The following is a 25,597-nucleotide window of genomic DNA, read 5'->3' as shown; positions in this document are numbered from 1 at the left end:
TGGTGTTACTTAGACTGAATGGTCAAGGAAGGCCACTTTGATCAGATTATTTATATTTGAATGAAGACTTGAATGTGGTACAGGATCAAACCCATTGCCTTCAAGTCGATTCCGACTCATAGCAACCCTAAGGATGGAGTAGAACTGCCCCACAGAGTTTCCAAGGAGCACCTGGTGGATTTGAATTGCAGACCTTTTGGTTAGCAGTCGTAGCTTTTAACCATTACACCATCAGCTGCAAAGGCTATAATGTAGAAGCATTGTCTGGTATGTTTGCAGCAGGGCTTTGAACCAGTTTGTTCAGGTTCGAATCCCTGCTGAGATTTTGCATCTCTAACAAGTTTCCAGGCAATGCTGATGCTGCTGGTTCAGGACCAGTTCTGAGAACCACTAGTATAGCAGTGGCTCTCAAAATTTCTTATGCATAAGGATCACCTGGGGATTTTGTTAAATTGTAGACTCTGATTCATTATATCTGGGGGTGGAAATACAAATTCTCAGCAGGGGTTCAAACCAGAATGAACTGGTTTGAAGCCCTGGTTTGCAGAACAACAGAGATCCAGTATGACTTGAGCAATAGAGCAAGGGGGAAAGTGAGAGATGATGTTAGGGAGCTCATCGTGATATAACGTCTTACAGGTCATAGGCCGTGGAATGTACTTTGGATTTCATTCTAAGTGTGATCTAAGTACAATCCATAGTAGTCAATTTTTGCTAATTACTAAAATTGGGTTTAAAATATAAAATATTCTATACAAAACCATTTCACCAATACTTTGAAGTCTGATGAAATTCAGCATGATTTAGTTTTAATGAAACATTCTTTTAGAGTCAAACAATTATTCTTAAATATCGATTATTGTTGGTTGCCATTGAGCCAATTCCGACTGATGGTGACCCCATGTGTGCAGAGTAGAACTGCTTCATAGAGTTTTCAAGGCTATGACTTTTTGGAAGCAGATCGTCAGGCCTTTCTTTCCAAGGTGCCCTGGGTGGATCTCAATTGCCAATCTTTTGGTTAGTAGTCAAGTGCTTAACTGTTTGTGCCACCCAGGGATTCCCAAACATTGATTACTATGTGATTGAATTGTGTACCCCAAAAATATGTGTTATGAACTCTAAGTCCTTTTCTTTTTTTTCATACCTGTGGATGTAATCCCATTTGGGAATAGGATTTTCTTTATGTTAATGAGACCATATTAGTTCAGGGCCTGTCTTAAACCAACCACTTTTGAGATAGAAAAAGAGCAGATTAGGCACAAACTATTGAAGATAGATGCCACATCACATGGAGCTCGCCAAGGAATTGAGGAACAGAAGCTGAAGAGACAAGGACCTTCCCCCAGAGCTGACAGAAAGGTTTCCCGTAGAACCAGTGCTCTGAATTCAAACTTCTAGCCTCTTAAACTGTGAGAAAATAAATTTCAGTAAACCCACCCAGTTGTGGTATTTCCATTAAAGAGCACTAGGAAACTAAGACGCTATATTTTAAGTCTATCAATATCTGTACTTTTACAACTTCTTCCCCAAACCATCTAACACTTCTAAAAATCACTTAAAGTACCTTTGAGGCAAAGCACTCAATTCCCCTAGGGTACAACTTCACTTTCTTTGCTTTGAATTTATAAAAATTATACATCAAACACTTTATTAGTAACGTGTTTATATGTAGAAATCAATCCAGCAACAACATCTGCAATCACTAAAAAGAACAAAGTAATCTCCATGGCACTGAGGGAAAATTCTAGCAATTTTTTAAAAATTGTGCTTTAGGTGAAGGATTGCAGAGAAAATTAGTTTCCCATTCGATAGTTCATATGTAAAAAGTTTCATGACTTTGGTTTCACTCCCCACAATGTGTTAGCACTCTCCCCATACTGCCCTGGTTTCCCCATTTTCTTTTGCCCTGATTATCTACCCTGCCTTCCTATCTTAAAATTGATTGTTCTAAGGAGTACATTCCTCTCAGATATTATCGTTTATCTTATATGCTTGTCTATCACTTGGCTGGGAGGTAGTCTCCAGGAATGGCTTCATTTCCAGGTCAGAACGGTGTCTTAGGGCCATAGTCGCGAGGGTTCCTTCAGTCTTTTGTCAGACCAGCAAGCTTGGTATTTTTTGAGTTTGAATTTTTGTTCTACAATTTCCTCCCGCTCTGTCCAGGACCCTCTGTTGTGATCCTAGCCAGAGCAGTTGGTAGTGGTAGCCAGGCACCATTTAGTTCTTCTGGTCTTAGGGTTGTGTAGGCTGTGGTGCATGTGGTCCATTAGTCCTTTGGACTAATTGCTCCTTGAGTCTTTGGTCTCCTTCACTCTTCCGCTCTGCTCCCGGAGAGCGAGTGTTTGTGAAGGGCTATGAGAAGGGCCAACCAGACGAAGAGCTCAAGCCCAAGAAGAAAGTCTTTGAGAAATTACAAGTAAGTAGTTATAGCTGTTCCCCCTCTTCTCTGAGTTGTCTGGGCTGTGTGTCCCAGGCTGCTCTTGTTACTGAGTCCACAGCTGCCTCCTTCCCAGCTGGGACTTCCTGGACCTAACCCCTTTTCCTTTTTCATTCCAGACCTTTCTGAGTGAGAGGGAGGAGCACTGCGGGGTGGCGGGGGCGGGGGTGGGTGATCTTAGAAGGACTTTGTATGTACTAATAGTTGTATCTTAGATGGCCATTCGTAAGCTTTTAAGACCCCAGATGCTACTCACCAAAGTAGGATACTGAACATTGTCTGTATGTACCATGCTGTGACAATCGACATCGATGACCCCTGGGTCTATGGCCCTTTGCCTTCTAGCCTAGGAACTCCATCCTGAGAAGTGTTTGGTTATATCTAAGTGGTTTCCCTGACTTTATCCTTTGTGTGTTCTGTGTGAGCCGCGCCTACAATCATGTATAGAAATATCTACCACCAAACTTATAGTTAGTTGCTGGTGGGTGTGTTCCCTTATATCCTCCTGCGCCTCTTGGAATATCTATCTACCTATTTGTCCATTCGTAAATTGTTATTACTATTGCTACAAGATTGTCTAAGCTCTGGTAGTTACCATAGTTGACCTTTATTTTTATGGTCTTCTCTTGCCTTGGTCCTGTTTTACTGACTTCCCTAATGTAATGTATTGCCTTTCCCTTCACCAATATTAGCTTGTGTCTTCGAATTGTTGATTTTCCCTCCCTCCCCCTCCTGTCCTTGGTAACCATCAAATAATTTTTTTTTCCCTCTGTGTAAACCTTTTGTTGTTACTTTATACTAGTTGTCTGAAACAATATTTGTTCTTTTGTGACTGGCTTATTTCACTCAGCATAATGTTCTCCAAATTCATCCATGTTGTGAGATGTTTTGTGGATTCATCATTATTCTTTATCATTGCATACTATGCCATTGTGTGTATGTACCACAGTTTGTTAATCCATTCATCTGTTGATGGGGACTTAGGTTGTTTCCATCTTTTTGCTATTGTGAATAATGCTTCAGTGAACATGGGTGTGCATATGTCTATTTCTGTGATGGCTTTTATTTCTCTAGGATATACTCCTAGGAGTGGGATTGCTGGATCATATGGTATTTCTATTTCTAGCTTTCTTAAGGAGGTGCCATATCGTTTTCCACAGTGGTTGTAACATTTTACACTCCCACCAGCATTGTATAAGAGTTCTAATTTCCCCGCAACCTCACCAACATTTGCCGTTTTCTGTTTTTTTTTTTATTAATGCCAGTAGTGTCGGGGCAAGATGGTATTCTCATCGTAGTTTTGATTTGCATCTCTCTAATAGCTAATTTTTTTTATGATCACGAGCATGTCTTCATGTTTGTTAGTTGCCTGAATGTATTCTTTGGTGAAGTGTCTGTTCATATCCTTAGCCCATTTTTAAATTGGATTGTTTATCTTTTTATTGTTGAGATGTTGAAGTTTTCTATAAATTTTATAGATTAGTCCCTTATCGGATGTGTCGTAGCCAATTTTTTTTTTCTCCAGTTTACAGGTTCTCTTTTTACTTTTTTCGTTAAGTCTTTTGATGACCGTAAGTGTTTAATTTCTAGTAGCTCCTAGTTATCTACTTTCTTTTCTGGTGTTTTTGGATTATTAGTTACGGTTTGTATTGTATTTATGCCATGTATTAGGGTCCCTAGCGTTGTCCTTATTTTTCCTTCCATGATTTTTATCACTCTAGGTTTTATACTTAGGTCTTTGATCCATCTTGAGTTAGTTTTTGTGTATGGTGTGAGGTATGGGTCTTGTTTCCTTTTTTTACAGATCAACATCGTTTTTCCAGCCTCACTTGTTAAGAAGACTGTCTTTTCCCTATTTTATGGACTTTGGTCCTCTGTCAAGGATCAGCTTGACCATAGGTGGATGGATTTACATCTGGGTTCTTGATTCTGTTCCATCGGTATATATGTCTGTCACTGTACCAGTACCATGTTGTTCGGACTACCGTGGCTCTGTGGTAGGTTTGAGATTAGGTAGTGGTAGCCTCCTACTTTGTTCTTCTTCTTCCATTTTACTATACTTATCCTGGGCCTCACAATTCTTGATGAATGAAATTTTTGAGTTTAAATACACTTTCTTCAGTGTATATACCAATCAGTTTTCCCTATTTTCTTTAAAAAATTAAAATGGAGTTCAGTACTAAAGAGTCACTGAGGCATAGTGGAAGGTACACAGCATAGTTGAAAGAACACAACAGTGGGAGTAATGTGAAACAGGATCTTATTTCAACTTGGCTACTAATTTTGCTGTTTAACTCTGAGTACAAGTCACCTCTCCAGACCTCAGTTTTCTGCTCTGTAAAATTACTGCTTTGGACCAAATGATCTGTAAGACCCCCTTCCGGCTCTAGCACACTACAGTTCTAAATCTGAGTATACAGGCCTTCACAAACTCACAAACCACACACACACACACACTTTTTAAAAAAACAGGAGTTTGAATCATAATGTTTATCAAATGCAGATGTAAAGTAATAATGTTTTGATCAGTACTATACCTCATAACTGAAATACAATTCCTTCATTTTATGGTTATCTTTAGAAAAGAGGATAGCTTAGTCTTTTCAACTATCAAAACTTTGTCCACTTTAGTAATTTTGATAAAAAAATATTTTAAATGTACTTTACTTTTCTCTGACTTCTGAAATGACATATCCGAGCCTAATTTAATCTTTTGCTATTGAGTCCAGATTAGATCTAGCATGTAAGTGGTACTCAATAATCGCTCTTTGGGTATTCTCAGTGATATAACAGAAGTGGAAGGCAGAGCTGTTTTCAACTAAAAAATGGAGCACTATGATGGACCTGAAGCCACATGAAATGGACCAAGGCCTTCAGAGTCTACCTTGTGGTTTATTTATTAGGTAGAATAGAGGTTTAGGTAATGCGGAGAAGTGTGATTTGCATAAGCCCTCTCTGAAATAACCTCTCTGGAGCATTAATTAGAAGATAGCTCACTGATGTGATTAAAAGATGCCAGGAAGTAGTCACCCAAACATATAACTAACATAAAAAAGCCACATGTGGAAACTCTATTTTGAAGTAAGGGCAGTAATAATTGCTCCTCTTAGTAACTGAGGAGGAAAATTTAAAGGGGAGTTGGGAGAATAAGAATTTGTGATTACATGGCAGTCTTCCTTATAGGTTGCAAATCTCTTGATAAAGATCCTTCAAAAATTTTTTATCTCCCATCCCATACACAGCACAGTATATAATAATAAGCAATGAAAAAAAATTTTTTGTGGAATCATTGATACTGTAATCCTTGACAAGCACTTTAAAAACAAAACTAAACAAACAATAAAAAACAAAACCCCTAACAGAAGTAGCAGGAAAGGACTAAATGACAATTCATCAGGAAACCATGACTTGACAGAAATATCCCCTAAATAACATTGAATCTCATTTCCTTTGTTTAATCTTGTACCTATACCCAGAAGCCTTCAGCTATGTAATTTGATTTTCTAAGTGAACATACCTACCAATGAGCACCCCCAGTAGACAACTAGTGATGGTTTCTCAGGTCAGGATCTGTCATCCTAATTTTATAAACCTGCTTGGCACTTGTTTAACATGGGTCAACCTCCAGAATAAATTGAGTACGTACTCTGTGGCAGGCATTGTGCTAGGTACCAAAGATGGGGAAACTAATCAGACCTAACCCCTGGTTTTTACTGGAAACTGTGGCTTCAAATTCCTTGTAAAAATTTTAGTTATGTGGAATATCTATCCCCTATCTTTCCTGAGATGAGAAAAAGAACTATTGAACATGTGCCATTTAGTTTGATATATTTTTACTGTTTTACCTATTCTGCTATTTTAAAATATTTTATCAGCAGATGTTAATCCAACTTGTAGTACCGCACATGATCAAAACCATTTTAATGTTAGCACTATGAAATTATATTACAGCCTTTCCTAAGAGTTCCTAAATCATACATTTTGAAGAAAACAATTTCAATTTCAAAAAGAAGGCAGAAGGAGCCTGAAAAGGCAGCTAGCAATTAAATTTTACAAAAATCTCCCATCTGGTAAAGCATTTGAAAGACAAAGTAGCATGTAATTATTTTTAAAGAGTTTTATGCTAATTTTATTTCCAACCCCTAGCAAAGAAAAAGAAGACACATCCTTAAACAATATCAGGAAACTAATCTGCTTTAGAAGGCCAGAAAATGAAGTAGCATAATGACATTTTAGAAAGCTTCTGTCTCATCAATGACATTATTAATCAGAACTATGTTTGACAATAAATGTTTCCTATTCTGAGTTTTGACACAGATGTGCATATTTAATAATAAACTGACCCCACAATATCCAGCCCTAGATTGAAAACAGTTTTAACACCCATGTTTATTGCAGCCCTGTTTACAATAGCAAAAAGCTGGAAGCAACCAAGGTGTCCATCAACGGATGAATGGGTAAATAAATTGTGGTATATTCACACAATGGAATACTACACATCGATAAAGAACAGTGACAAATCTGTGAAACATTTCATAACATAGAGGAACCTGGAAGGCATTATGCTGAGCGAAATTAGTCAGAGGCAAAAGGACAAATATTGTATAAGACCACTTTTATAAGATTTTGAGAAATAGTATAAACTGAGAAGAACACATACTTTTGTGGTTACGAGGGGGGAGGGAAGGTAGGTGGGACAGGGTTTTTTACTGATTAATTAGTAGATAAGAGCTGCTTTAGGTGAAGGGAAGGACAATACTCAATACATGGAAGGTCAGCTCAATTGGACTGGACCAAAAGCAAAGAAGTTTCCGGGATAAACTGAATACTTCAAAGGTCAGCGGAGCAAAGGGCGGGGGTTTGGGGACTATGGCTTAAGGGGACTTCTAAGTCAATTGGCAAAATAATTCTATTAGGAAAACATTCTGCATCCCACTTTGAAATGTGGCATCTGGGGTCTTAAATGCTAACAAGCAGCCATCTAATAAGATGCATCAATTGGTCTCAACCCACCTGGATCAAAGGAGAATGAAGAACACCAAGGTCACACGACAACTAAGAGCCCAAGAGACAGAAAGGGCCACATGAACCAGAGACCTACATCATCCTGAGACCAGAAGAACTAGTTGGTGCCCTGCCACAATCGATGACTGCCCTGACAAAGAGCACAATAGAGAACCCCTGAGGGAGCAGGAGATCAGTGGGATGCAGACCCCAAATTCTCACAAAAAGACCAGACTTAATGGTCTGACTGAGACTAGAAGAATCCCGGCGGTCATGGTCCCCAAACCTTCTGTTGGCCCAGGACAAGAACCATTCCCGAAGACAACTCATCAGACATGAAAGGGACTGGACAGTGGGTAGGAGAGAGATGCTGATGAAGAGTGAGCTAATGATATCAGGTGGACACTTGAGACTGTGTTGGCATCTCCTGTCTGGAGGGGGGATGGGAGGATAGAGAGAGTTGGAAGCTGGCAAAATTGTCACGAAAGGAGAGACTGGAAGGGTTGACTCATTAGGGGGACAGCAAGTGGGGGAACGGAGTAAGATGTATATAAACTTATATGTGACAGTCTGACTTGATTTGTAAACGTTCACTTGAAGCTCAATAAAAGTTAATAAAAAAAAAAAAGAAAGAAAACAGTTTTAACAACTGGAAACTAAAATCACAACCTCCCAGCATGATGGCAGTCCTTTATTTCCTCATTAAATCTGCCAATATTCTGGAAACCCTTTTTGGCTCATTTGTCCCTTCTTCAGTAACTATATACTGGTATGAGATGGGAAAGGCTCTGCATTTGGGAGACTCTTCTGTTTTGGCAACATATTTTCAATTATCATACAGCCTGTATTACCCAGAGACGTCCCAGTATTTCCACCAGCACATGTCCCGGCTTTTTGGTTCAGAAAATATGGTCAGTGTAGGTAGACATTAACGGGCAGCTGAGAACGGGACACTCCACTTAACCACACAAAGTTCCCACAGAAAGTAAAGAGCTAATGTCAATAAATTCACTGAGCGTTCATTTTTTCTTTTTTAAAAGAAAAATCACTATGCTTTAACAACTTACTAAGAGGCTCCCAAAGCAGCACCAGACAGGCCCACCTTTCATACTGACTACTGAACTCATCAGAAAACCATTTGTAACAACTGATTCTTTTTCTTTCTTTCTCTTTCTTTCCCTCGGGCCTCCCTCCGCCTCTGGCTGTCTCTCTTTTGAGGATGATACAAGTAGGCTCACATCTGCATTTTGTTTTAAAGGCAATCTCATTATGCTTTTTTATTCCAAGTATTAGTTTAAATGCCGGTTAACTCCCCAAACACCCTTCCCCCCAAGTAACCTTAAAGTAAATAAACTTATTATACAGCCATGTTCCTGCAGAAGTTTGAATCACACCAAGAATGCATATCCTTAAAAGGAAATGTTTTCCCTCCCCTTGCATCCTGTTATTTAAGCTATTTTAAGGACTTGTCTGGAGAAAGCTGAGCCAGAATTCAAGTGGTTTTGATTTTAGCTGCTGTTTTACACTGCCCATGTCCAGGTGGTATGTGGGGCAATCAGATCACTTCAAATGCATCTTTTGGGGTGCTACTTTGCCTTATAAATCTAAGAATAGAAAGATTGGTACTCCCTTTGATCCTCTGGTTTGTGTGTGTGTGTGTGTGTTGCTTTAACTATCCAGAATCTAAATCTTGTTTCTTTCCGCATGAAGAAGTTGCATGCGTGTTGCGGATGAGGGCACAGTAGGGACAGTGCTCATTAAGACTTAAAAGAGAAAACCAATTAAGGGCAGTTACACATCCTTTCCATAAAGCTGGGTTTAAAGTTTCAATTTAGTTTAACCAATGGATCCCACAGCTTTTTTCTGTACTAAAGAAATAACAAAAGTAATCTATATGTCTAACCATAATGAATTCACCCCCTCTCCTCTCTCTCTCAGGATCTTGAATGCCCATGGAAACACATAACATGCAGGTTTAAAATACTCAGCCAAAAGACTTGTGCAGAAGAATTTAGATCGTATTCCATCCTAAGATCTAGGCAGTAAAGTTAAGCTTTCATTAGGCATTAAAACTGTAAAAAAGGCAGAGGCTATACACTGCCAGATGCTTAGCTAAGTATGAGTTTTGCATTTCATAGCTTATACCTTTTGAGGTAGCGCACTCCAGCAGTTGCAAGAGGTGGTTTAATGAGTTTTTAGCTAGGGGTAGGCTAGAGGTTGCTGTATAAAAGCTGATCCTAATAGTGTATTTCCTAAGGTGGTGGTCAAGTGCAGCTGAAGGCTGGACAAGGTTAGAGGGCTCAAACTAGGCACTCAAAAATACTGTTTATCAATCCCTTCCCAACTCAAAATTTCCAGCAGTTTGGTCATCATTTTCCACCTGCTACCACCAGTCTCACGCTTTAAAAACACACACACACACACGTGCTCACATGAGTGTGTGCTTACACGCTCGTGCTTTCACTCTCACCCCTGCACCCACACATGTGTACTCCTATTACCTGGCACATTATCCAAACATGAATTTTCAGAGTATCCCAATACCTTCGCTATTCAAATTACATAGATAATTAAACAGATAGCATTGTGAAAGATCATTGGTTAGCCTTTTTGTTTTATTTTATGTTTTAGTTGGGCTACAGTTTTTATTTAAGGCATAATTAAACAAATATGTACTGCTATAGTTTTACTGAATATGAAAAGTAAATTAAACTAAGCCACCGTGCTTTCTGTGGAACCATCCTGATGTGGTTTTTACATACTCGAGAATATCAAGTAATTTGAAACAACTCAATTTCCTGGCATAAGAGAAATTCTGGTACAGCTACAACCACCATAATCAATTTTTTTTGGCTTAGTTTGGTGGGCAACCTCAAAGGAATACGCCCACACTATTCCTAGTCATTTAAGCAATCCCATTATCCTTTTATTTCAAAAGTGCTGAATTCACGGATTTTTTTTTTAATCTCAGTAACGATTGCACAGGAGGCAAAAAAAAAAGTCAGTTGTAAAACTGTTTGTAGGACTAAAGTAAACCTGAAAAGATTTACATTTCATGAATTTGTCTTCATGACAAGTAATCATTAAAATGACCTCTAGCTTCCAGAGAAAGATTAACTCAGAATGTAAAAGACATTTTCTAAGCTGGAAAATATTTACTTCCTAATTGTTATTATTAAAAAAAAAAGAAAAAGCTGTATTTATTCCTCTCTAGAATTTTTTTTTTTTTAGAAAGAAGGAAGTTATGCAGTATAGTAGCAGTAAATTAAAACAGTAACATCAAGAAGTAGGAAAAAAAAAGAGAGCCAAGGCTTCCACTGTCCCAGTGGGAAATACTGGAAGCGACTGTTGAGAAAATTAAAATAATTATATGAAAATATACTTCTTGGGGCTTAACATTAAGCAGGTGCAGAAAATGAGTGAGAGGAAAACTTTAAATCTTAATACTCAATTTATTGCTAGTAAAGAGAGTTTCAAAGCGTTATTAATTGATTGAACAAAACTTATGATTAGGGGTAATTACAGAGATTTTCTCCACACACTATGATCTTGCTGTATTTCTAAGACGAGAATCAAGGCTATCATTGTTAATAGATGGGGGAAAAATCATATAATGATTTCCATATTTCGTCACAATTGAACTGAGACAAAGTAGTCCTCCCTACTCTCCCCCTAAAATAGAAAACAATTGTCCTTGACAGGAAAATAAGTTATAGAGGCTGTTTTTGAAAGAAAGTTTCCCTAAATGAAACAGAAAAAAAGATTTCTATAACACCTTTGACAGTTGCCTGAGGGCTGGCTCTATAACTCAAAACAACTAAAAATTGCCAAGATTTTAACTGGAGGAAAATAAAAAAGATTCAGTGGGGCCTTCACATGCTTTTCGGAAAGGCAGACTACAGACAAGCCTTTACTGTGCTGAAAAAACAGATATAAATTTTATGCATTACAATATAATGGTCCAAATCTTTAAAAATAAATCCCACCAGGATAAAAATATTCCCAACAAAGAACCTTTTGAGTTTATAGCTAATGACAACAAAATCCCAGTACATCAAAATACTATGTATAGTTCCTTGGGATTCAATCAATTAAATATTTATTGGGGACCTAATATGCATGCAGCACTTCGTTAGATACTGACGGGGAAATAAAAGAATATGCAGAAATTTTAGCCTTCAGACTTATTTTTTACAGTATACGTAGTAATAAGAATCTGCGTATACAAGCCTCCTAGAAACTTAAGTAGGACATACAGTCTGATATACTGCCCTTGGGTAGCTGTTTGCCTGTCCTAAACTCTCCAAATGTGTGTTTTAATATAAGACAGTAGTTCCACAATGACCTTTTTTTTTTTTTTTTTTTACAGCCAAAGCTTTAATTGGATCCCTCACTTACTGAGATTTAACCGCCTTTCCTCTATGGAGATAACTGACCAACCCTCTTTACTACCATTAGGTTTTTAAGGAACAATTAAGCTCTTTTACTAACAAAAGTATTCCAGTTCCATCAGGTAAACGATATCCGAATTAGTTTTAAGTTTTGAAAAAATATTGCACACAAATATTTCCAATATGCTGCACATGAGATCAAGGCCTGTATCCAACAGCAAACATTTATTTGAGGTGGTGAGGCACTGGCGATTTAATAATAGCAACAATCATAATAAGGCATAGGTCCCAACCCCAAAGAAACAAAAAGAAACAAAGAAACAAAAAGTTTCCACCAATACTGAAAGATGAATGTAAATAAAAGAGAAGTTTCAAAGGAAATGTATTCGTAAAACAATTATAAGACCAATTGTACAGAGTAATACCAGAAAGAGAAAGACAGATTGATTTAAAAATATTCTTGCAACCAAAAACTCACCTGCTATCTTTCATAATCCATCCAGTATCCAACTATGTAGTTCTTCTCTTACAGTGAATGGTATTTATGGTAAATTAATTGGTGGCTTTGTTTTATACACACATACACACACACACAATTGTGATAGATTCAGAGCTATTTGATTTTTTCTTACAAGAATTCTGATGAGATTGTAATAGTCATTCTGGCTGGGGGGCGTTATTGTTCCCAAGGCATGCTGCTACTGCTAAATGTCTTCACAGACAATGTTGATGATAAATATATGGGAATAGAGATGTACTCTTCCTCACTCTTCTCTAGTGGGATTGTCCACATAGATCTAAAAGTAGACTCTGATTTAAATAAGAAATCATTATGACCTAATTTCACGCACTTTAATCAAGGAAATACCAAATCGCCATAATCATATGCTGACTTATATGATTATATATGTCAAATACCAGCTCTTACCCTCTTTTTTGATTATCTTCTACTGACTTGTCCTGAGCACTGAAATTTAGGAAGTAAATACTATATACTTCTTCCATACCTGCTCAATTCTAAGACACGTTAAAAGTTATACGATGTTAAGGGATAAATCAAATGGCATGCTATGCCTTCCCATCTTATATTGGTGCAATAATTTAATGTGAGAAGGTAGAAAAATCTCCATTATCCAAAGGCACAGAAGATCCTTAAATAAAGGCAATAAAGCCAAGCTAATTTTTTTTTTTAATTAGGGAAGGGGAAAGCATTACCTAATGGTTCCTAACATTTTTTTTTTTCTGAGAGAAGGGGGCACACATTACTTTGAGATTATGTTGAAATCTTTGAACCCTTTCCTCATGAAAAAAAAAAAGATACACAAAATGAAATAACAACACGGAATCTGTCATATAATTTCAGAACACACAGCAGCTCCCAGTTAAGGACTGGGAACCCTGGGTTAAAAACCCTTGACCATATTGTTAGAAATAATACAGTGCTAAGTGTAGTTCCAAAACTTTATTCCATCTACTTTAACTACCTTGCCTTAAGTTTGTGATTAATCAACCATTCGTGCAATTTTATAAAAATAATTTTGATCAGGGTCAAATAAAGATGGCCTTAGTATAATTACGCTACCAAAAATACGCACCAACTTTTGCAAAGGCCTCTTTGAGTTCATCAAGCTCATCTTTGGAAATCTGAGTGGCAGCCATCTCATCCATTTAAAGAAGATCTAAAGAGAAACCAAACATGTTTCAGACTTAAAAAAAAAAGTTTGTGATGACTACTATTATAAGCATACTTGCTAAATTCTTATCATTTGAACAGAACAGCAAACTCTAAAATAATTGAAATAGGTTACCCTAGCTGTAGCTGTAGCCATAATAAAGAAATAAAACAAATGAAAAGCTGTCATTTATCAAGCTAGTCAGAAGAAAATATTTCTGAATCTTCTTTTCAAGAACAAAGTCTAAAACTACACTGAAACAGTACAAAGAAGGGGCAAGGTAGGAACCGATATATATACTGTAATAGACATTGTTGGTTAAATGTGCCAAAACCAAAAGTCAAAATTATATGACCAATGATTTATATACAGTATCATTTTTCCATTAAGCCACTTTAAAATAATTCACTGTGGAAACACTGATTTTCAAATAGCATACTGCCACCTATCAATCACTCCAATTGAAGGAAGGGTAAAGAAGAGTCAATTAAATAAATTTATATTTGGATTTGACATATAAATATATACAAGTGTGTGCTAATACACATATCCTTGTGCACATAACTTAATTATCTCAGTTCACACCTGTTATGAATTGAATTGCATACCCCCAAAATGTGAGTTGTAAATCCTAACCTCTACACCTGTTGTTATAATCCCATTTGGGAATGCATTTTCTTTGTTATGTTAATGAACAGTATTAACGTAGGGTGTGTCTTAAATCAATCTCTTTTGAGATATAAGAGATTAAAAAGGCAAACCAGGAAGCAAAGATGACGGAACAGAGATGCCAAGGCACATGAAGATTGCCCAGGAGTAGAAGCTCAGAAGAGACAAGATCTGCCTCTAGAGCCAGCAGAAAGAAAGAGCCTCTCCCTAGAGTTGGCACCCTGAATTCAAACTTCTAGCCGCCTAACCATAAGAGGATAAATTTCCATTTGCTAAAGCCACCCACTTGTGGTATTTCTGTTATAGCAGCACTAAATAACTAAGACAACACCCTTTCCAATTTGGCCCTATTTGGCCTATTTATCCAACAGACAAAGGGTTGGCAAACTAAGGCCCTGAGTAAATCTGGCCCAGCTCTTGTTTTTATCTAGTCCCCAAGCTAAGAATGGTTTTTACAGATGAACATTTTGATAATAATATTAACTCTGAACTCAGTTAAGTGAAATGTTATTCCAGAAAAAAATCCATTCTTCTCATCAGTAGATCTGTACTACAGAATACTCTAGTCAATGATTATATTTTGAATTTTGTCAATAAAAATTTTATGGAAATTCATTTTGTCTCATTATATAAATACCTACAAAATATCCTCGATTTTCCCACTTGGCTCGCAATAATTAGTATCGGTACCTTTACAAATGGAGCCCTGGAGACACAGTGGTTAAAGCACTCAGCCGCTAACCAAAAGGTCACCGGTTTGAAGCCAACAGCCACTCTGCTGGAGAAAGATATGGCAGTCTGCTTCTGTAAAGATTTACAGCCTTGGAAACCCAGTGGGGCAGTTCTATTCTGTCCTATAGGGTCACTATGAGTCGGAATCGACTCAAAGGCAACAAGTTTTGGTCCTTTTTTGGTACCTTTACGGAAAAACTTTGCTGACCGTTGCTAATCCCCCAAATAGAAATCTGTTGACAATTTTTTTTGACAGGAGGAAAATTAAAATAATTTTGTGTTGCCTTTTCAAAAAGTATTCTACCAAATAAACTTTACAAACTACAAAAAATACAAATTTGAGGTCTTATATTTTCCCTTTTGGATATTTTATTAAAAGTAAACTAATCACCAAATCATATTTTTGACAATAAACCTAATATTTAGTATAGAGAAGCAGGGGTGGGGAAGGTCATGAGGGCGCCAGGGCCACATCTATCTTTTTCACAACTGTGGCCATATCTCTAGAACTTATGACAATACCTGGCACATAGTAAGCACTCAATATAATAGTATTTTAATTAATTCATTGATTCAACAACTATGTGCCAAACACTACATTAAATAAACTCATATGCATATTATATTTCCCTGAACACTCACAACAGTTCTATGAGGTAACTATTCTTACATTCTTTTTTCTTACTGAGATAACAGGCTCGGAGGGACCATGAAATTGGAATTCAAACTCAGGTTTCTGAAATCCTAGGGAAGTGTTTAAATAATCAAATGATACTACTAGCTAAAATTTCACCATAGTGCAACATGCATTTATGATGACTGGCGTTTTTCAAAATTAAGTAAAAACAGATTTTTAAAAACTTAAAATAGAGACTGGACTATAAGACATAAAATTATACTCGTGAAGACAGTGCTTCTTAACTTAAGTAGATACATGAGACTAAATGGCAGCTCCTGTCTGGAGGCGAGATGAGAAGGCAGGAAGGGACAGGAATTGGTTGAATGGACACAGGAAATCCGGGGTGGAAAGGAGGAACATGCGGTCACATTACAGGGATAGCAAATAGAGTCACATAACAATGTGTGTATAAACTTTTGTATGAGAAACTAACTTGATCTGTAAACTTTCACTTAAAGCACAATTTTAAAAAACTTAGAACTTTTCTTACCTACAATATTAAAATGCCACTAAGCAGGACAACTTCTCAGTAGGAAAGCTGGATAAAAACACCTTTCAGAGTAGTCTCAGGATCTATAAAACAGAATGACGTTCAGTTAGATTTGGGGATAGGCATTAAAAAAATTAACAACAAAAAGAGGTTTCTCATAAATGATGTTGCAACCTAATCATCGTGCTGTTACAAGTATTCCATGGTGGAAAAATTTGAAAACAGATTCAGAGAGATGGTCGAACAACATGATGAACACAGTTAATGTCAATGAGCTGTACATGTGAAGACTGTTGGAATGGCAAATATTATGGTACATATATATTTACCACAATAAAAAAAATGAATGGGATTTAGAAAGGAAGAGAACAGGAAGAGAGTGTGGTAGACAGAATAATGGCTCAAGGATGCCCACATCCTAATCCCCAGAGCCTACGAATATGTCCTTCATGTGGTAAAAGGACGCTGCAGATTTAATTGAGGATCTTAATTAAGAATGGGAATATAATCGTAGATTACCTGGAGGAGTCCAGAGTAATCACAAGGAACCTTATAAGAGGGAGGCAGAAGGATCAGAGTCAGTAGTAATGTAAAAACACAGAAGCAATAGGATGAAGCCATGCAAGGAAGGGTCCAAGAGCCCAGGAATGCAGGCACCTTCTGTTGCTGTTATGTGCAATCAAGTGGATTCAGACTCACAGCGACCCTATGTAAAACAGAAGGAAACAATGCCAACATCTTGGATCTTGGCTGAAAGCAGAAAATAACAGAAAGATGTTTATCTGGTTTTATTGACTATGCAAAGGCATTTGACTGTGTGAATCACAACAAATTATGGATGTTTCGAAGAATGGGAATTCCAGAACACTTAATTGTGCTCATGAGGAACCTATACATAGACCAAGAGGCAGTCGTTCCCACAGAACAAGATGATACTGCATGGTTTAAAATTAGGAAAAGTGTGCGTCAGGGGTTTAGCCTTTCACCATACTTACTCAATTCGTATGCTGAGCAAATAATCCAAGAAGCTGGACTATATGAACGTGGCATCAAGATTGGAGGAAGACTCGTTAACGACCTGCGATACGCAGATAACACTACCTTGCTTGCTGAACTTGAAGAGGACTCGAGGTACTTATTGATGAAGATCAAAGACTACAGCCTTTAGTATGGTCACACCTCAGCATAAAGAAAATAAAAATCCTCACAACTGGACCAATAAGCATCATCATGATAAGCAGAGAAAAGATTGAAGTTGTCAAGGATTTCATTTTACTTAGACCCACAATCAACACCCATGGAAACAGCAGTAAAGAAATCAAACGATGTACTGCATTGGGAAGATCTGCTACAAAAGACCTCTTTAAGTATTAAAAAGCGAAGATGTCACTTTGAGGACTAAGGTGCGCCTGACCCAAGACATGATATTTTCAATTGCTTCATATGCATGCGAAAGCTAGACAATGAATAAGAAAGACTGAAGAAGAATTGATGCCTTTGAATTATGGTGTTGGCAAAGGATTCTGACTACACCATGGACTACCAGAAACGAACAAGTCTGTCTTGGAAGAAGTATAGCCAGAATGCCCCTTAGAAGCAAGGATGGTGAGACTTCATCTCAAGGAAGTACTTTGGACATGTTATCTGGCGGGACCAGTTCCTGGAGAAACACATCATGCTTGGTAAAGTAGAGGGTCAGCAAAAAAGAGGAAGACCCTCAACAAGATGCACTGACACAGTGGCTGCAACAATGGGCTCAAGCATGATGATTGTGAGGATGGTGCAGGACCAGACAGTGTCTCATTCTGTTGTACATAGGGTCGATATGAGTTGGAAGCAACTTGATGGCACCTAACAACAACAAAACATCTTTCTGGTATTCTGCTTTTGGCAATGATCCACCTAACATCAGCAATGATATCCCTTGTTCCATGTCTTCTTTTGAATCTGGCTTAAATTTCTGGCAGTTCCCTGTTGACGTACTGCTGCAACCATTTTTAATTATCTTCAGCATAATTTTACTTGCATCTGATATTAATGATATTGTTTGATATTTCCACATTCTGTTGGATCACCTTTCTTTGAGATGGGGACAGATATGGTTCTCTTCCAGTCAGTTAGCTAGGTGGCTGTCATCTAAATTTCTTGGCATAAACAAGTGAGCACCTCCAGCCCTGCATCCCTTTGATGAAACATCTCAATTTGTATTCTGTGAATTCCTGGAGCTTATTTTCTCCAAAGCCTTCACTGCAACTTGGACTTATTCCTTCCGTACCATCAGTTCTCGATCATATGCTACCTCCTGACATGGCTGAATGTTGACCAACTCTTTTTGGTACAATGACTTTGTGTATTCCTTTCATCTTTTTTGGAAGCTTCCTGTATCGTTCAAGTTTTTGCTCGTAGAATCCTTCGGTATTGCAACTCAAGACTTGAATTTTTTCTTCAGTTCTTTCAGCTTGACAAATGCTGAGCATGTTTCTTGCCTTTTGGTTTTCTAACTCCAGGTCTTTGCACATTTCATTATAATACTTTACTTTGCCTTCTTAAGCTGTCCTTTGAAATATTCTGTTCAGCTGTTTTACTTCATTTCTTTTGCTTTAGCTACTCTACATTTAAGAGCAAGTTTCAGAGTCTATTCTGACATCCATTTTGGTCTTCTTTTTTTTTAATGACCTTTTGCTATCTTCACGTATAATGTCCTACATACCATCCCACAACTCATCTGGTCTTTAGTCATTAGTATTTAATGCATCAAATCTATTTTTATTTTTATTGTGCTTTAAGTGCAAGTTTACAAATCAAGTCAGTCTCTCACACAAAAACTTATATACACCTTGCTACATACTCCCAATTGCTCGCCCCCAATGAGACAGCCCGCTCCCTCCCTCCACTCTCTCTTTTCATGTCCATTTGACCAGCTTCTAGCCCCCTCTACCTTCTCATCTCCCCTACAGGTAGGAGATGCCAACATAGTCTCAAGTGTCCGCCTGATCCAAGAAGCTCACTCCTCACCACCATCCCTCTCCAACCCATTTGTCCAGTCCAATCCCTGTGTGAAGAGTTGGCTTTGGGAATGGTTCCTGTCCTGGGCCAACAGAAGGTCTGGCAGCCATGAACACTGGGGTCTTTCTAGTCTCAGTTAGACCATTAAGTCTGGTCTTTTTTGGAGAATTTGAGGTCTGCATCCCACTGCTCTCCTGCTCCCTTGGGGGTTCTCTGTTATGTTCCCTGTCAGGGCAGTCATCGGCTGTAGCCCAGCACCATCTAGCTCTTCCGGTCTCAGGTTGATGTAGTCTCTGGTTTATATGGCCCTTTCTGTCTCTTGGGCTTGTAATAACCTTGTGTCCTTGGTGTTCTTCATTCTCCTTTGATCCAGGTAGGTTGAGACCAATTGATGCATCTTAGATGGCCGTTTGCTAGTGTTTAAGACCCCAGACGCCTCTTTCCAAGGTGGGATGCAGAATGTTTTAATAGATTTTATTATGCCAATTGACTTAGATATCCCTTGAAACCACGGTCCCCAAACCCTTGCCCCTGCTACACTGGCCTTTGAAGCATTCAGTTTATTCAGGAAACTTCTTTGCTTTTGGTTTAGTCCAGTTGTGCTGACCTCGCCTGTATTGTGTGTTGTCTTTCCCGTCACCTAAAGTAGTTCTTATCTACTATCTAGCGAATACCCCTCTCCCATCTTCCCTCCCTCCCCTCTCTCGCAACCATCAAAGAATATTTTCTTCTCTGTTTCAACTATTTCTTGAGCTCTTATAATAGTGGTCTTATACAATATTTGTCCTTTTTGCAACTGACTAATTTCACTCAGCATAATGCCTTCCAGATTCCTCCATGTTACGAAATGTTTCACAGATTCATTGCTGTTCTTTATCGATTCGTAGTATCCCATTGTGTGAATATAACATAATTTATCCATTCATCCGTTGATAGGCACCTTGGTTGCTTCCATCTTTTTGCTATTGTAAACAGTGCTGCAATGAACATGGGTGTGCATGTATCTGTTCGCGCAAAGTATCTTATTTCTGTAGGATATATTCCAAGGACTGGGATTGCTGGATCATATGGTAGTTCTATTTCTAGCTTTTTAACGAAGCACATCAAATCTATTTTGATATCGTCTCTAAACTCAGGTGGGATATACTCAAGGTCATATTTTGGCTCTGGTGGACTTACTCTAATTTTCTTTAGCTTCAACTTGAACTTGCATATGAGCAATTGATGGTCTGTTTCACAGTTGGCCCCGGCCTTGTTCTGACTGATGATATTGAGCTTCTCCATTGTTTCATTCCATAGATATAGTCAATTTGATTCCTATATACTCCATCCAGTGAGGTCCACGTGTATAGTCATTGTTTATGTTGTTGAAAAAAGGTATTTCCAATGAATAAGACAGCCTGTAGAAGATGAAAAAAGACAAGGAATTGGATTCTCCCTAGAGCCTCCAGAAGGAATTAGTCTTGCCGACATCATGATTTTAGTCCAGTGAGGCTGATTTTGGACTTCTTACTTTCAAAACTGTAAGATAATCAATTTGTGCTGTTTTCAGCAACTAAAAAAAAGAAGTATTTCATACAAAAATATTCCATATTTTACTAATTGCTGTTCAACAGTGATTACAAAAACACTATATAGGATTTTCTCAGAGTTTCTTTATACATATTTTGAGCAATCATGTTTTCAATACAAAATCAGTCATGTCCATGAATTCTGTAGAATAACAATATAGAAATTTTTGAAGTGAGACTATCTCAGAAAATCCAAAACATGTGGCCTCTCCTCTATCCTTAAAGGTCCTTTCCAGTTTGTGCAGTTGGTGAGTCAGTAATAAAGTATGTAAGTTAAAAAAAAAAAAAAAGATGACTGATTGTATTTTCATACTACCTTCTCACTTTTATGCAAGAGAGAAAATTAGAGAAAGGTGGTTCTGGACATAAACTCTCCTCTCCTTTATGTCTCCTGACCAGGTGGGTTCTGATTAAAACCTTCAGCAGGGTGAAACAGGGTAATAAGGAAGACAGGGAAAAGGATAGGAAATCTCTGTTCCATGTCTCTGTACCCCACTCCAACACGCTTCCCACACACATACAACTCTATCGTCCCACAATTTTACTAACATTTTAGCAATCAGTTATATGCCTAGTTCCTGCCAAGAAGGAATTTACAACCTGGGCAAGGCAAGCATATAATTGATTATAATAGAACACAAAGTGAATTAGTAGCTGCAATAAAGGGTATAAATATCTTATCTTTACAAAGCAAAAGTCTCTGACGACTTTAAGCATTATTAATTCCTTCTCAGGTAGACCAAGAAAGCAGTATTTCTGTTCTTCCTACAAAATTAGGAAGTTTTTTTTAGGAGCTCCGGTCTCATAGAAATGATTTTAAGGCACCAGTTTACTCCAAAAAATATTAAGCAATCATAGTATGTGTATATATATATATATATAATAAATTTGAAAACATGAAATTACAAAACAAATATGTATATATGTATTTCCCAAATATACATATACATTTATTTTCTAATTTCAAGTTTTCAAATTTCTTATTCCTCTCTAATTGCTTTAATAAAAGCCTAAAGTGACTTCCTTCATACTTATACCTCAGATTTTCCATCTACTGGAGACATTAAGAGGCACGCCGGAATAAAAATAAAAGAGAAAGATTGCAACATGCCTGTATTTATAAAACATTTCCAGGCAAGGTTGGTACAGGATAACAGAGGAGCTTAACCTAGGATTCTCTCATTTTCAATAGTTATTTAAAAATAAATAAATGCTACCTTGAAGTGCCTGGGCTAAAACTATGAAATATAAAGTCAAATTTAAAAGGCTCACACTATATGTTTTAATTGATAAGGATCACAATTTTTAAATGAGCCATTTGAAGCTTAAAAAAAAATTGTTTAATGATTTCTTTTTCCCTCACCATGAAGGAAAAAGGGTTTGTGATTAAGACTACTCATAGGTACTTGATGGTATCTTTAAGGAAATATACAGCAATTAAGTAGTGTCTTAGGAGGAAACATCACATTAAATAATTGGAAAAAGACTACCAGGTAAGTAGTATCACTAGATTTAAAAAAAATTAAAAGCTTACAAATTATAACACTGGAAACTCTATTCTCTTCATGGGGCATTCATTGTACTTCAGGGCCATTTTTTCCTCAAAGACAATTAGAAGATTTGCTATCATTACTGCTCTTGCAGACATTTCAATCAATCTAAAGTACCCTGTACCAAGCTGCTGTTCCTCACCCAAGGAGGCAGTATGTTATAATGGAAGGAATGTTGGACTTGGAAATGGAAGACATCAATTAGTGCCCTCGTTCTGTAATTTCCTAGTAGTGTGTCCATGAGTAAATTTATTTAATCTCTCTGAGCCTCAGTTTCTTCATTTGAATATAGGGATAATAATACCTACTTCCACAGGGTCCACATGGAGATTAAAGATGGCAGATGCAAAAGCACATTATAAACTGTAAGTATTATGCTGCAACTTCAAATCCTTAATGAAGGAAGCTGGGGAATAAATGAATGCCTAAGTAATTGCAAGAGGTTATATAAATATAAGGCATTAGTTCTACTAAGAGCCCTTTAAATGGGATACATGAAAAGTTATCTCATCTGCCCTATAATTATTGACTATAGAGTATAATGGATCTCCCTTGTATATAGAAATTATAAGCCTTTAGTCAAAGTAATTTAAGAAGGATGGGCCTAAAGAAAATCTGTCAGGCACTTTTCATCCATGACTCAATGTAGCTCCTTCATAAGGCTAGTTTTTAAATGCAACTTGAAGAGTGGAGAGGAGATATTTTTGAAAAAATATAATTTTTACTTTAAATATTTCAGAATCACATTTAAAAGTAGCTAACAGCTTGTCAATATTTTCACAGTCCTCCTAATTTGCACATTTTTATGTGTAACAAAAAATAAAAGGTGAAGAGATAGAAAGTAAATAAATGTTACTTGCTGAATGAAAGTTTAAACCCAATTTCATAGTATGTGATGGAACGGCTTAAAAAAAACAAACTGACTTTTGAAATGTCATTTTCCCAGTCTTTCCTTCCATTAAAGTGAAAACTTTACATGATGACTGAGAGGACTAATAATCAAAGAATTAGAAATATATTTTCCCTCCATGTAAATTCATCAAGTGAAATACTAATCAAAAATAAAACCTCCTCAGAGTTCTATGGTTTTCTGAATTCTCTAGTCTGGAAAGCACGTTGATCTGTCCCAAACTCTGTTTCCTCCCTAGTGCCTATGCCTGCCTTGCCTATAAAGGGAAAGCAGCTGAAGAAAAAGCAAACCCTTGCTCCCTAAACATCTGAGACACAGGAAAACTGATTTTCAAATAAGGGAATAAAACAAAAGCAAACAAAACCTTGTTTGTTTATTTTTCATAAAAGGATATGGTGTACGACTGGGTATGAATTCAGGGCGTCACCCATACAAGAATCTTATGCCTATGAAGTCATCCCTAATTACAGAGTTTGACTAACAATACCGCAATTATGAAACCACACCACTGGCTCATTCAACCGTACATAAACCCTGAACACAAATCATTGTTGAAAAAGGTGTACCTACAACTACGTGAAACTATTACTCAAATTCTGGAAGGTATTTCAGAGAAGAGGAGGGGTGTTCTGTTTTCATCTCCTAAGGCATTCACCTCAGGAATGTGGCCGAATGAATAATACTGATTTGTGTCATTCAGTACCATGTGCAGGTAGGAAGGGCACACAAATTGGACAACTTGTCCGTGGATAACCAAGAGTTGATTATGAACTTTATATATATATATATATATTCCTTGAAATTAAAAGGCAACTAAGGGATAAAAGCAGGGGATATTCACTGTAGACTTTATCCCAGCCACTAGTAGTATGCTAGGTAAAAAGATTTGGGAGAGAAAGGGTGATTACCCAAATCAGGGAACGGGTACCACATGCTTAAGCTTGTATCACGATTTAGAGAGTTATCAAGGGTGGACAAACCATGACAAATAAATTATCCTACTAAAAATGAAAAAAGCTGTAGCCACCGTTATGTGTGAACAACTCTCAATAGTGGCCAACATAAAATGAGTGCATTTGTCAACTTCCTCCATCCAAAATAGGCAGTGCTTTGGAGCACCCACATTTTACATACCTACCTATACCAACAAAAACCACCACCCTGCCTCCTCCCTAGTTAGGTAAGTCAACAGGCACTGGTCTCCCAGTGAGATGGGTGTGCAACACTCTGTGGGCTGAAGCACACCTACTCAAGCTCCAGTCCTGTGTTTCCAAATGACTAAAAGATTTCCACTTGAGCTCACCCACTTATTCTTTTACATTCAATGAACCTTAACTCAAGGCTTAGTATGTGCCAGGCACTGTGTTGGGTAGTGGAGCTACAGAGAATTAGGACTCAAAAATCCCCTTCTCTTTGGCAAAGGTTAAAGTGTAGTGGGAGAAAAAGATGAAAAAGCAGACTTAAAGCAGAGCTATTGTGCTACTATGGTTATATATACTGAGTGCTGGGATGAGAATGTTGGGTTGTCGGGAAGGTTTTCCAGAGGAGGTGACCGTTGAGCTTTGTCTTAGAGCACGAGTAGAAGTTCTCAGGCAGGCATCACTAATAAAGGCATTCTAAGAACACAGACGTAAAAGGAGCTGAAGAAAGACACTGTGACCGGAGCATTGTACCTAGGCTTTGTGACAGATACAACTGGAGCAGAAGGCCAGGGGTCTTCACACTGCTAACACTTACATTCCTAAACAGCAGATCTTAGGATACGTTCCATTCAATAGAAAGTCCAAACTTTTTAGCACAACATTCAAGGCCCTACACTTTTCTCTGTAAATACCTGCCTTTCATTCCAAAGTTGCTTCCCACTGCATACATTGCGGAGCCCTGATGGTGTAATGGTTAAAAGCTACGGCTGCTAATCAAAAGGTCGGCAGTTCAAATCCACCATTCGCTCCTTGGAAACCCTATGGGGCAGTTCTACTCTGTCCTATAGGGCTGCCATGAGCCGGAATCGATTTGACGGCAATGGGTACAGGCATTGCCAGACTGAATCCTACACTCTAAAGATAACCTATTACCCCAGATATGCCATTTTCCTACCTCCATTCCTTCTTCTAAGCGGTTTTCTCCAGTGGAATGCTCTTCACTCATCTCCTATTCACTCTTCAAAAGCATCTTTCAGGGAATCTCTTCAGATTGCCCCAATCCCAGATATCATTCCTCCCTGGCCTCTATACTCTCACAGAACTATATGTTTTCCTCTATTACAGCCCGTCCTGTAATTTTCTCAGACATCTCCAATTTTAAGCATCTTGTTTCACTGTCAGACCATATGTACCAACTTTCGGTTTGGAAAATGTAGTCACCACAAGAATAGCATTTAATACTATTATGCAAAGCTCTTTGATAGCAAGGACCACATCCCATTCATCCTCTTATTCCTAGCCCGTGCCACAGAACCTGCATAAAGTAGGAAATAATGAAAATT

At 37.7% G+C, this 25,597-nt stretch overlaps 1 protein-coding gene across 2 annotated transcripts in view; it reads right to left on the bottom strand.

Moving 5' to 3' along the window:
• PLS3 (plastin 3) overlaps window positions 1–25,597 on the bottom strand; it is a 93,512-nt gene that overhangs the window by 30,529 nt on the left and 37,386 nt on the right. The window contains exons 2-4 of one of the 2 annotated variants that reach the window (XM_064278687.1): window positions 20,261–20,481; window positions 16,076–16,158; window positions 13,428–13,511 (exon numbers count right to left, since the gene is read on the bottom strand). In XM_064278687.1, coding sequence (XP_064134757.1) covers window positions 13,428–13,500 — 73 coding nt within the window. In that variant the 5' untranslated portion in view covers window positions 13,501–13,511; window positions 16,076–16,158; window positions 20,261–20,481. The remainder of the gene's footprint in view (window positions 1–13,427; window positions 13,512–16,075; window positions 16,159–20,260; window positions 20,482–25,597) is intronic. The other variant, XM_003414792.4, reaches the window with a different exon arrangement.

The sequence above is a fragment of the Loxodonta africana genome, chromosome X, assembly GCF_030014295.1.
Source record: "Loxodonta africana isolate mLoxAfr1 chromosome X, mLoxAfr1.hap2, whole genome shotgun sequence".
Classification (NCBI taxonomy): Eukaryota; Metazoa; Chordata; class Mammalia; order Proboscidea; family Elephantidae; genus Loxodonta; species Loxodonta africana.
The sequence above is the reverse complement of the archived record's forward strand: the minus strand, read 5'-3'. Positions and strand labels throughout refer to the sequence as shown.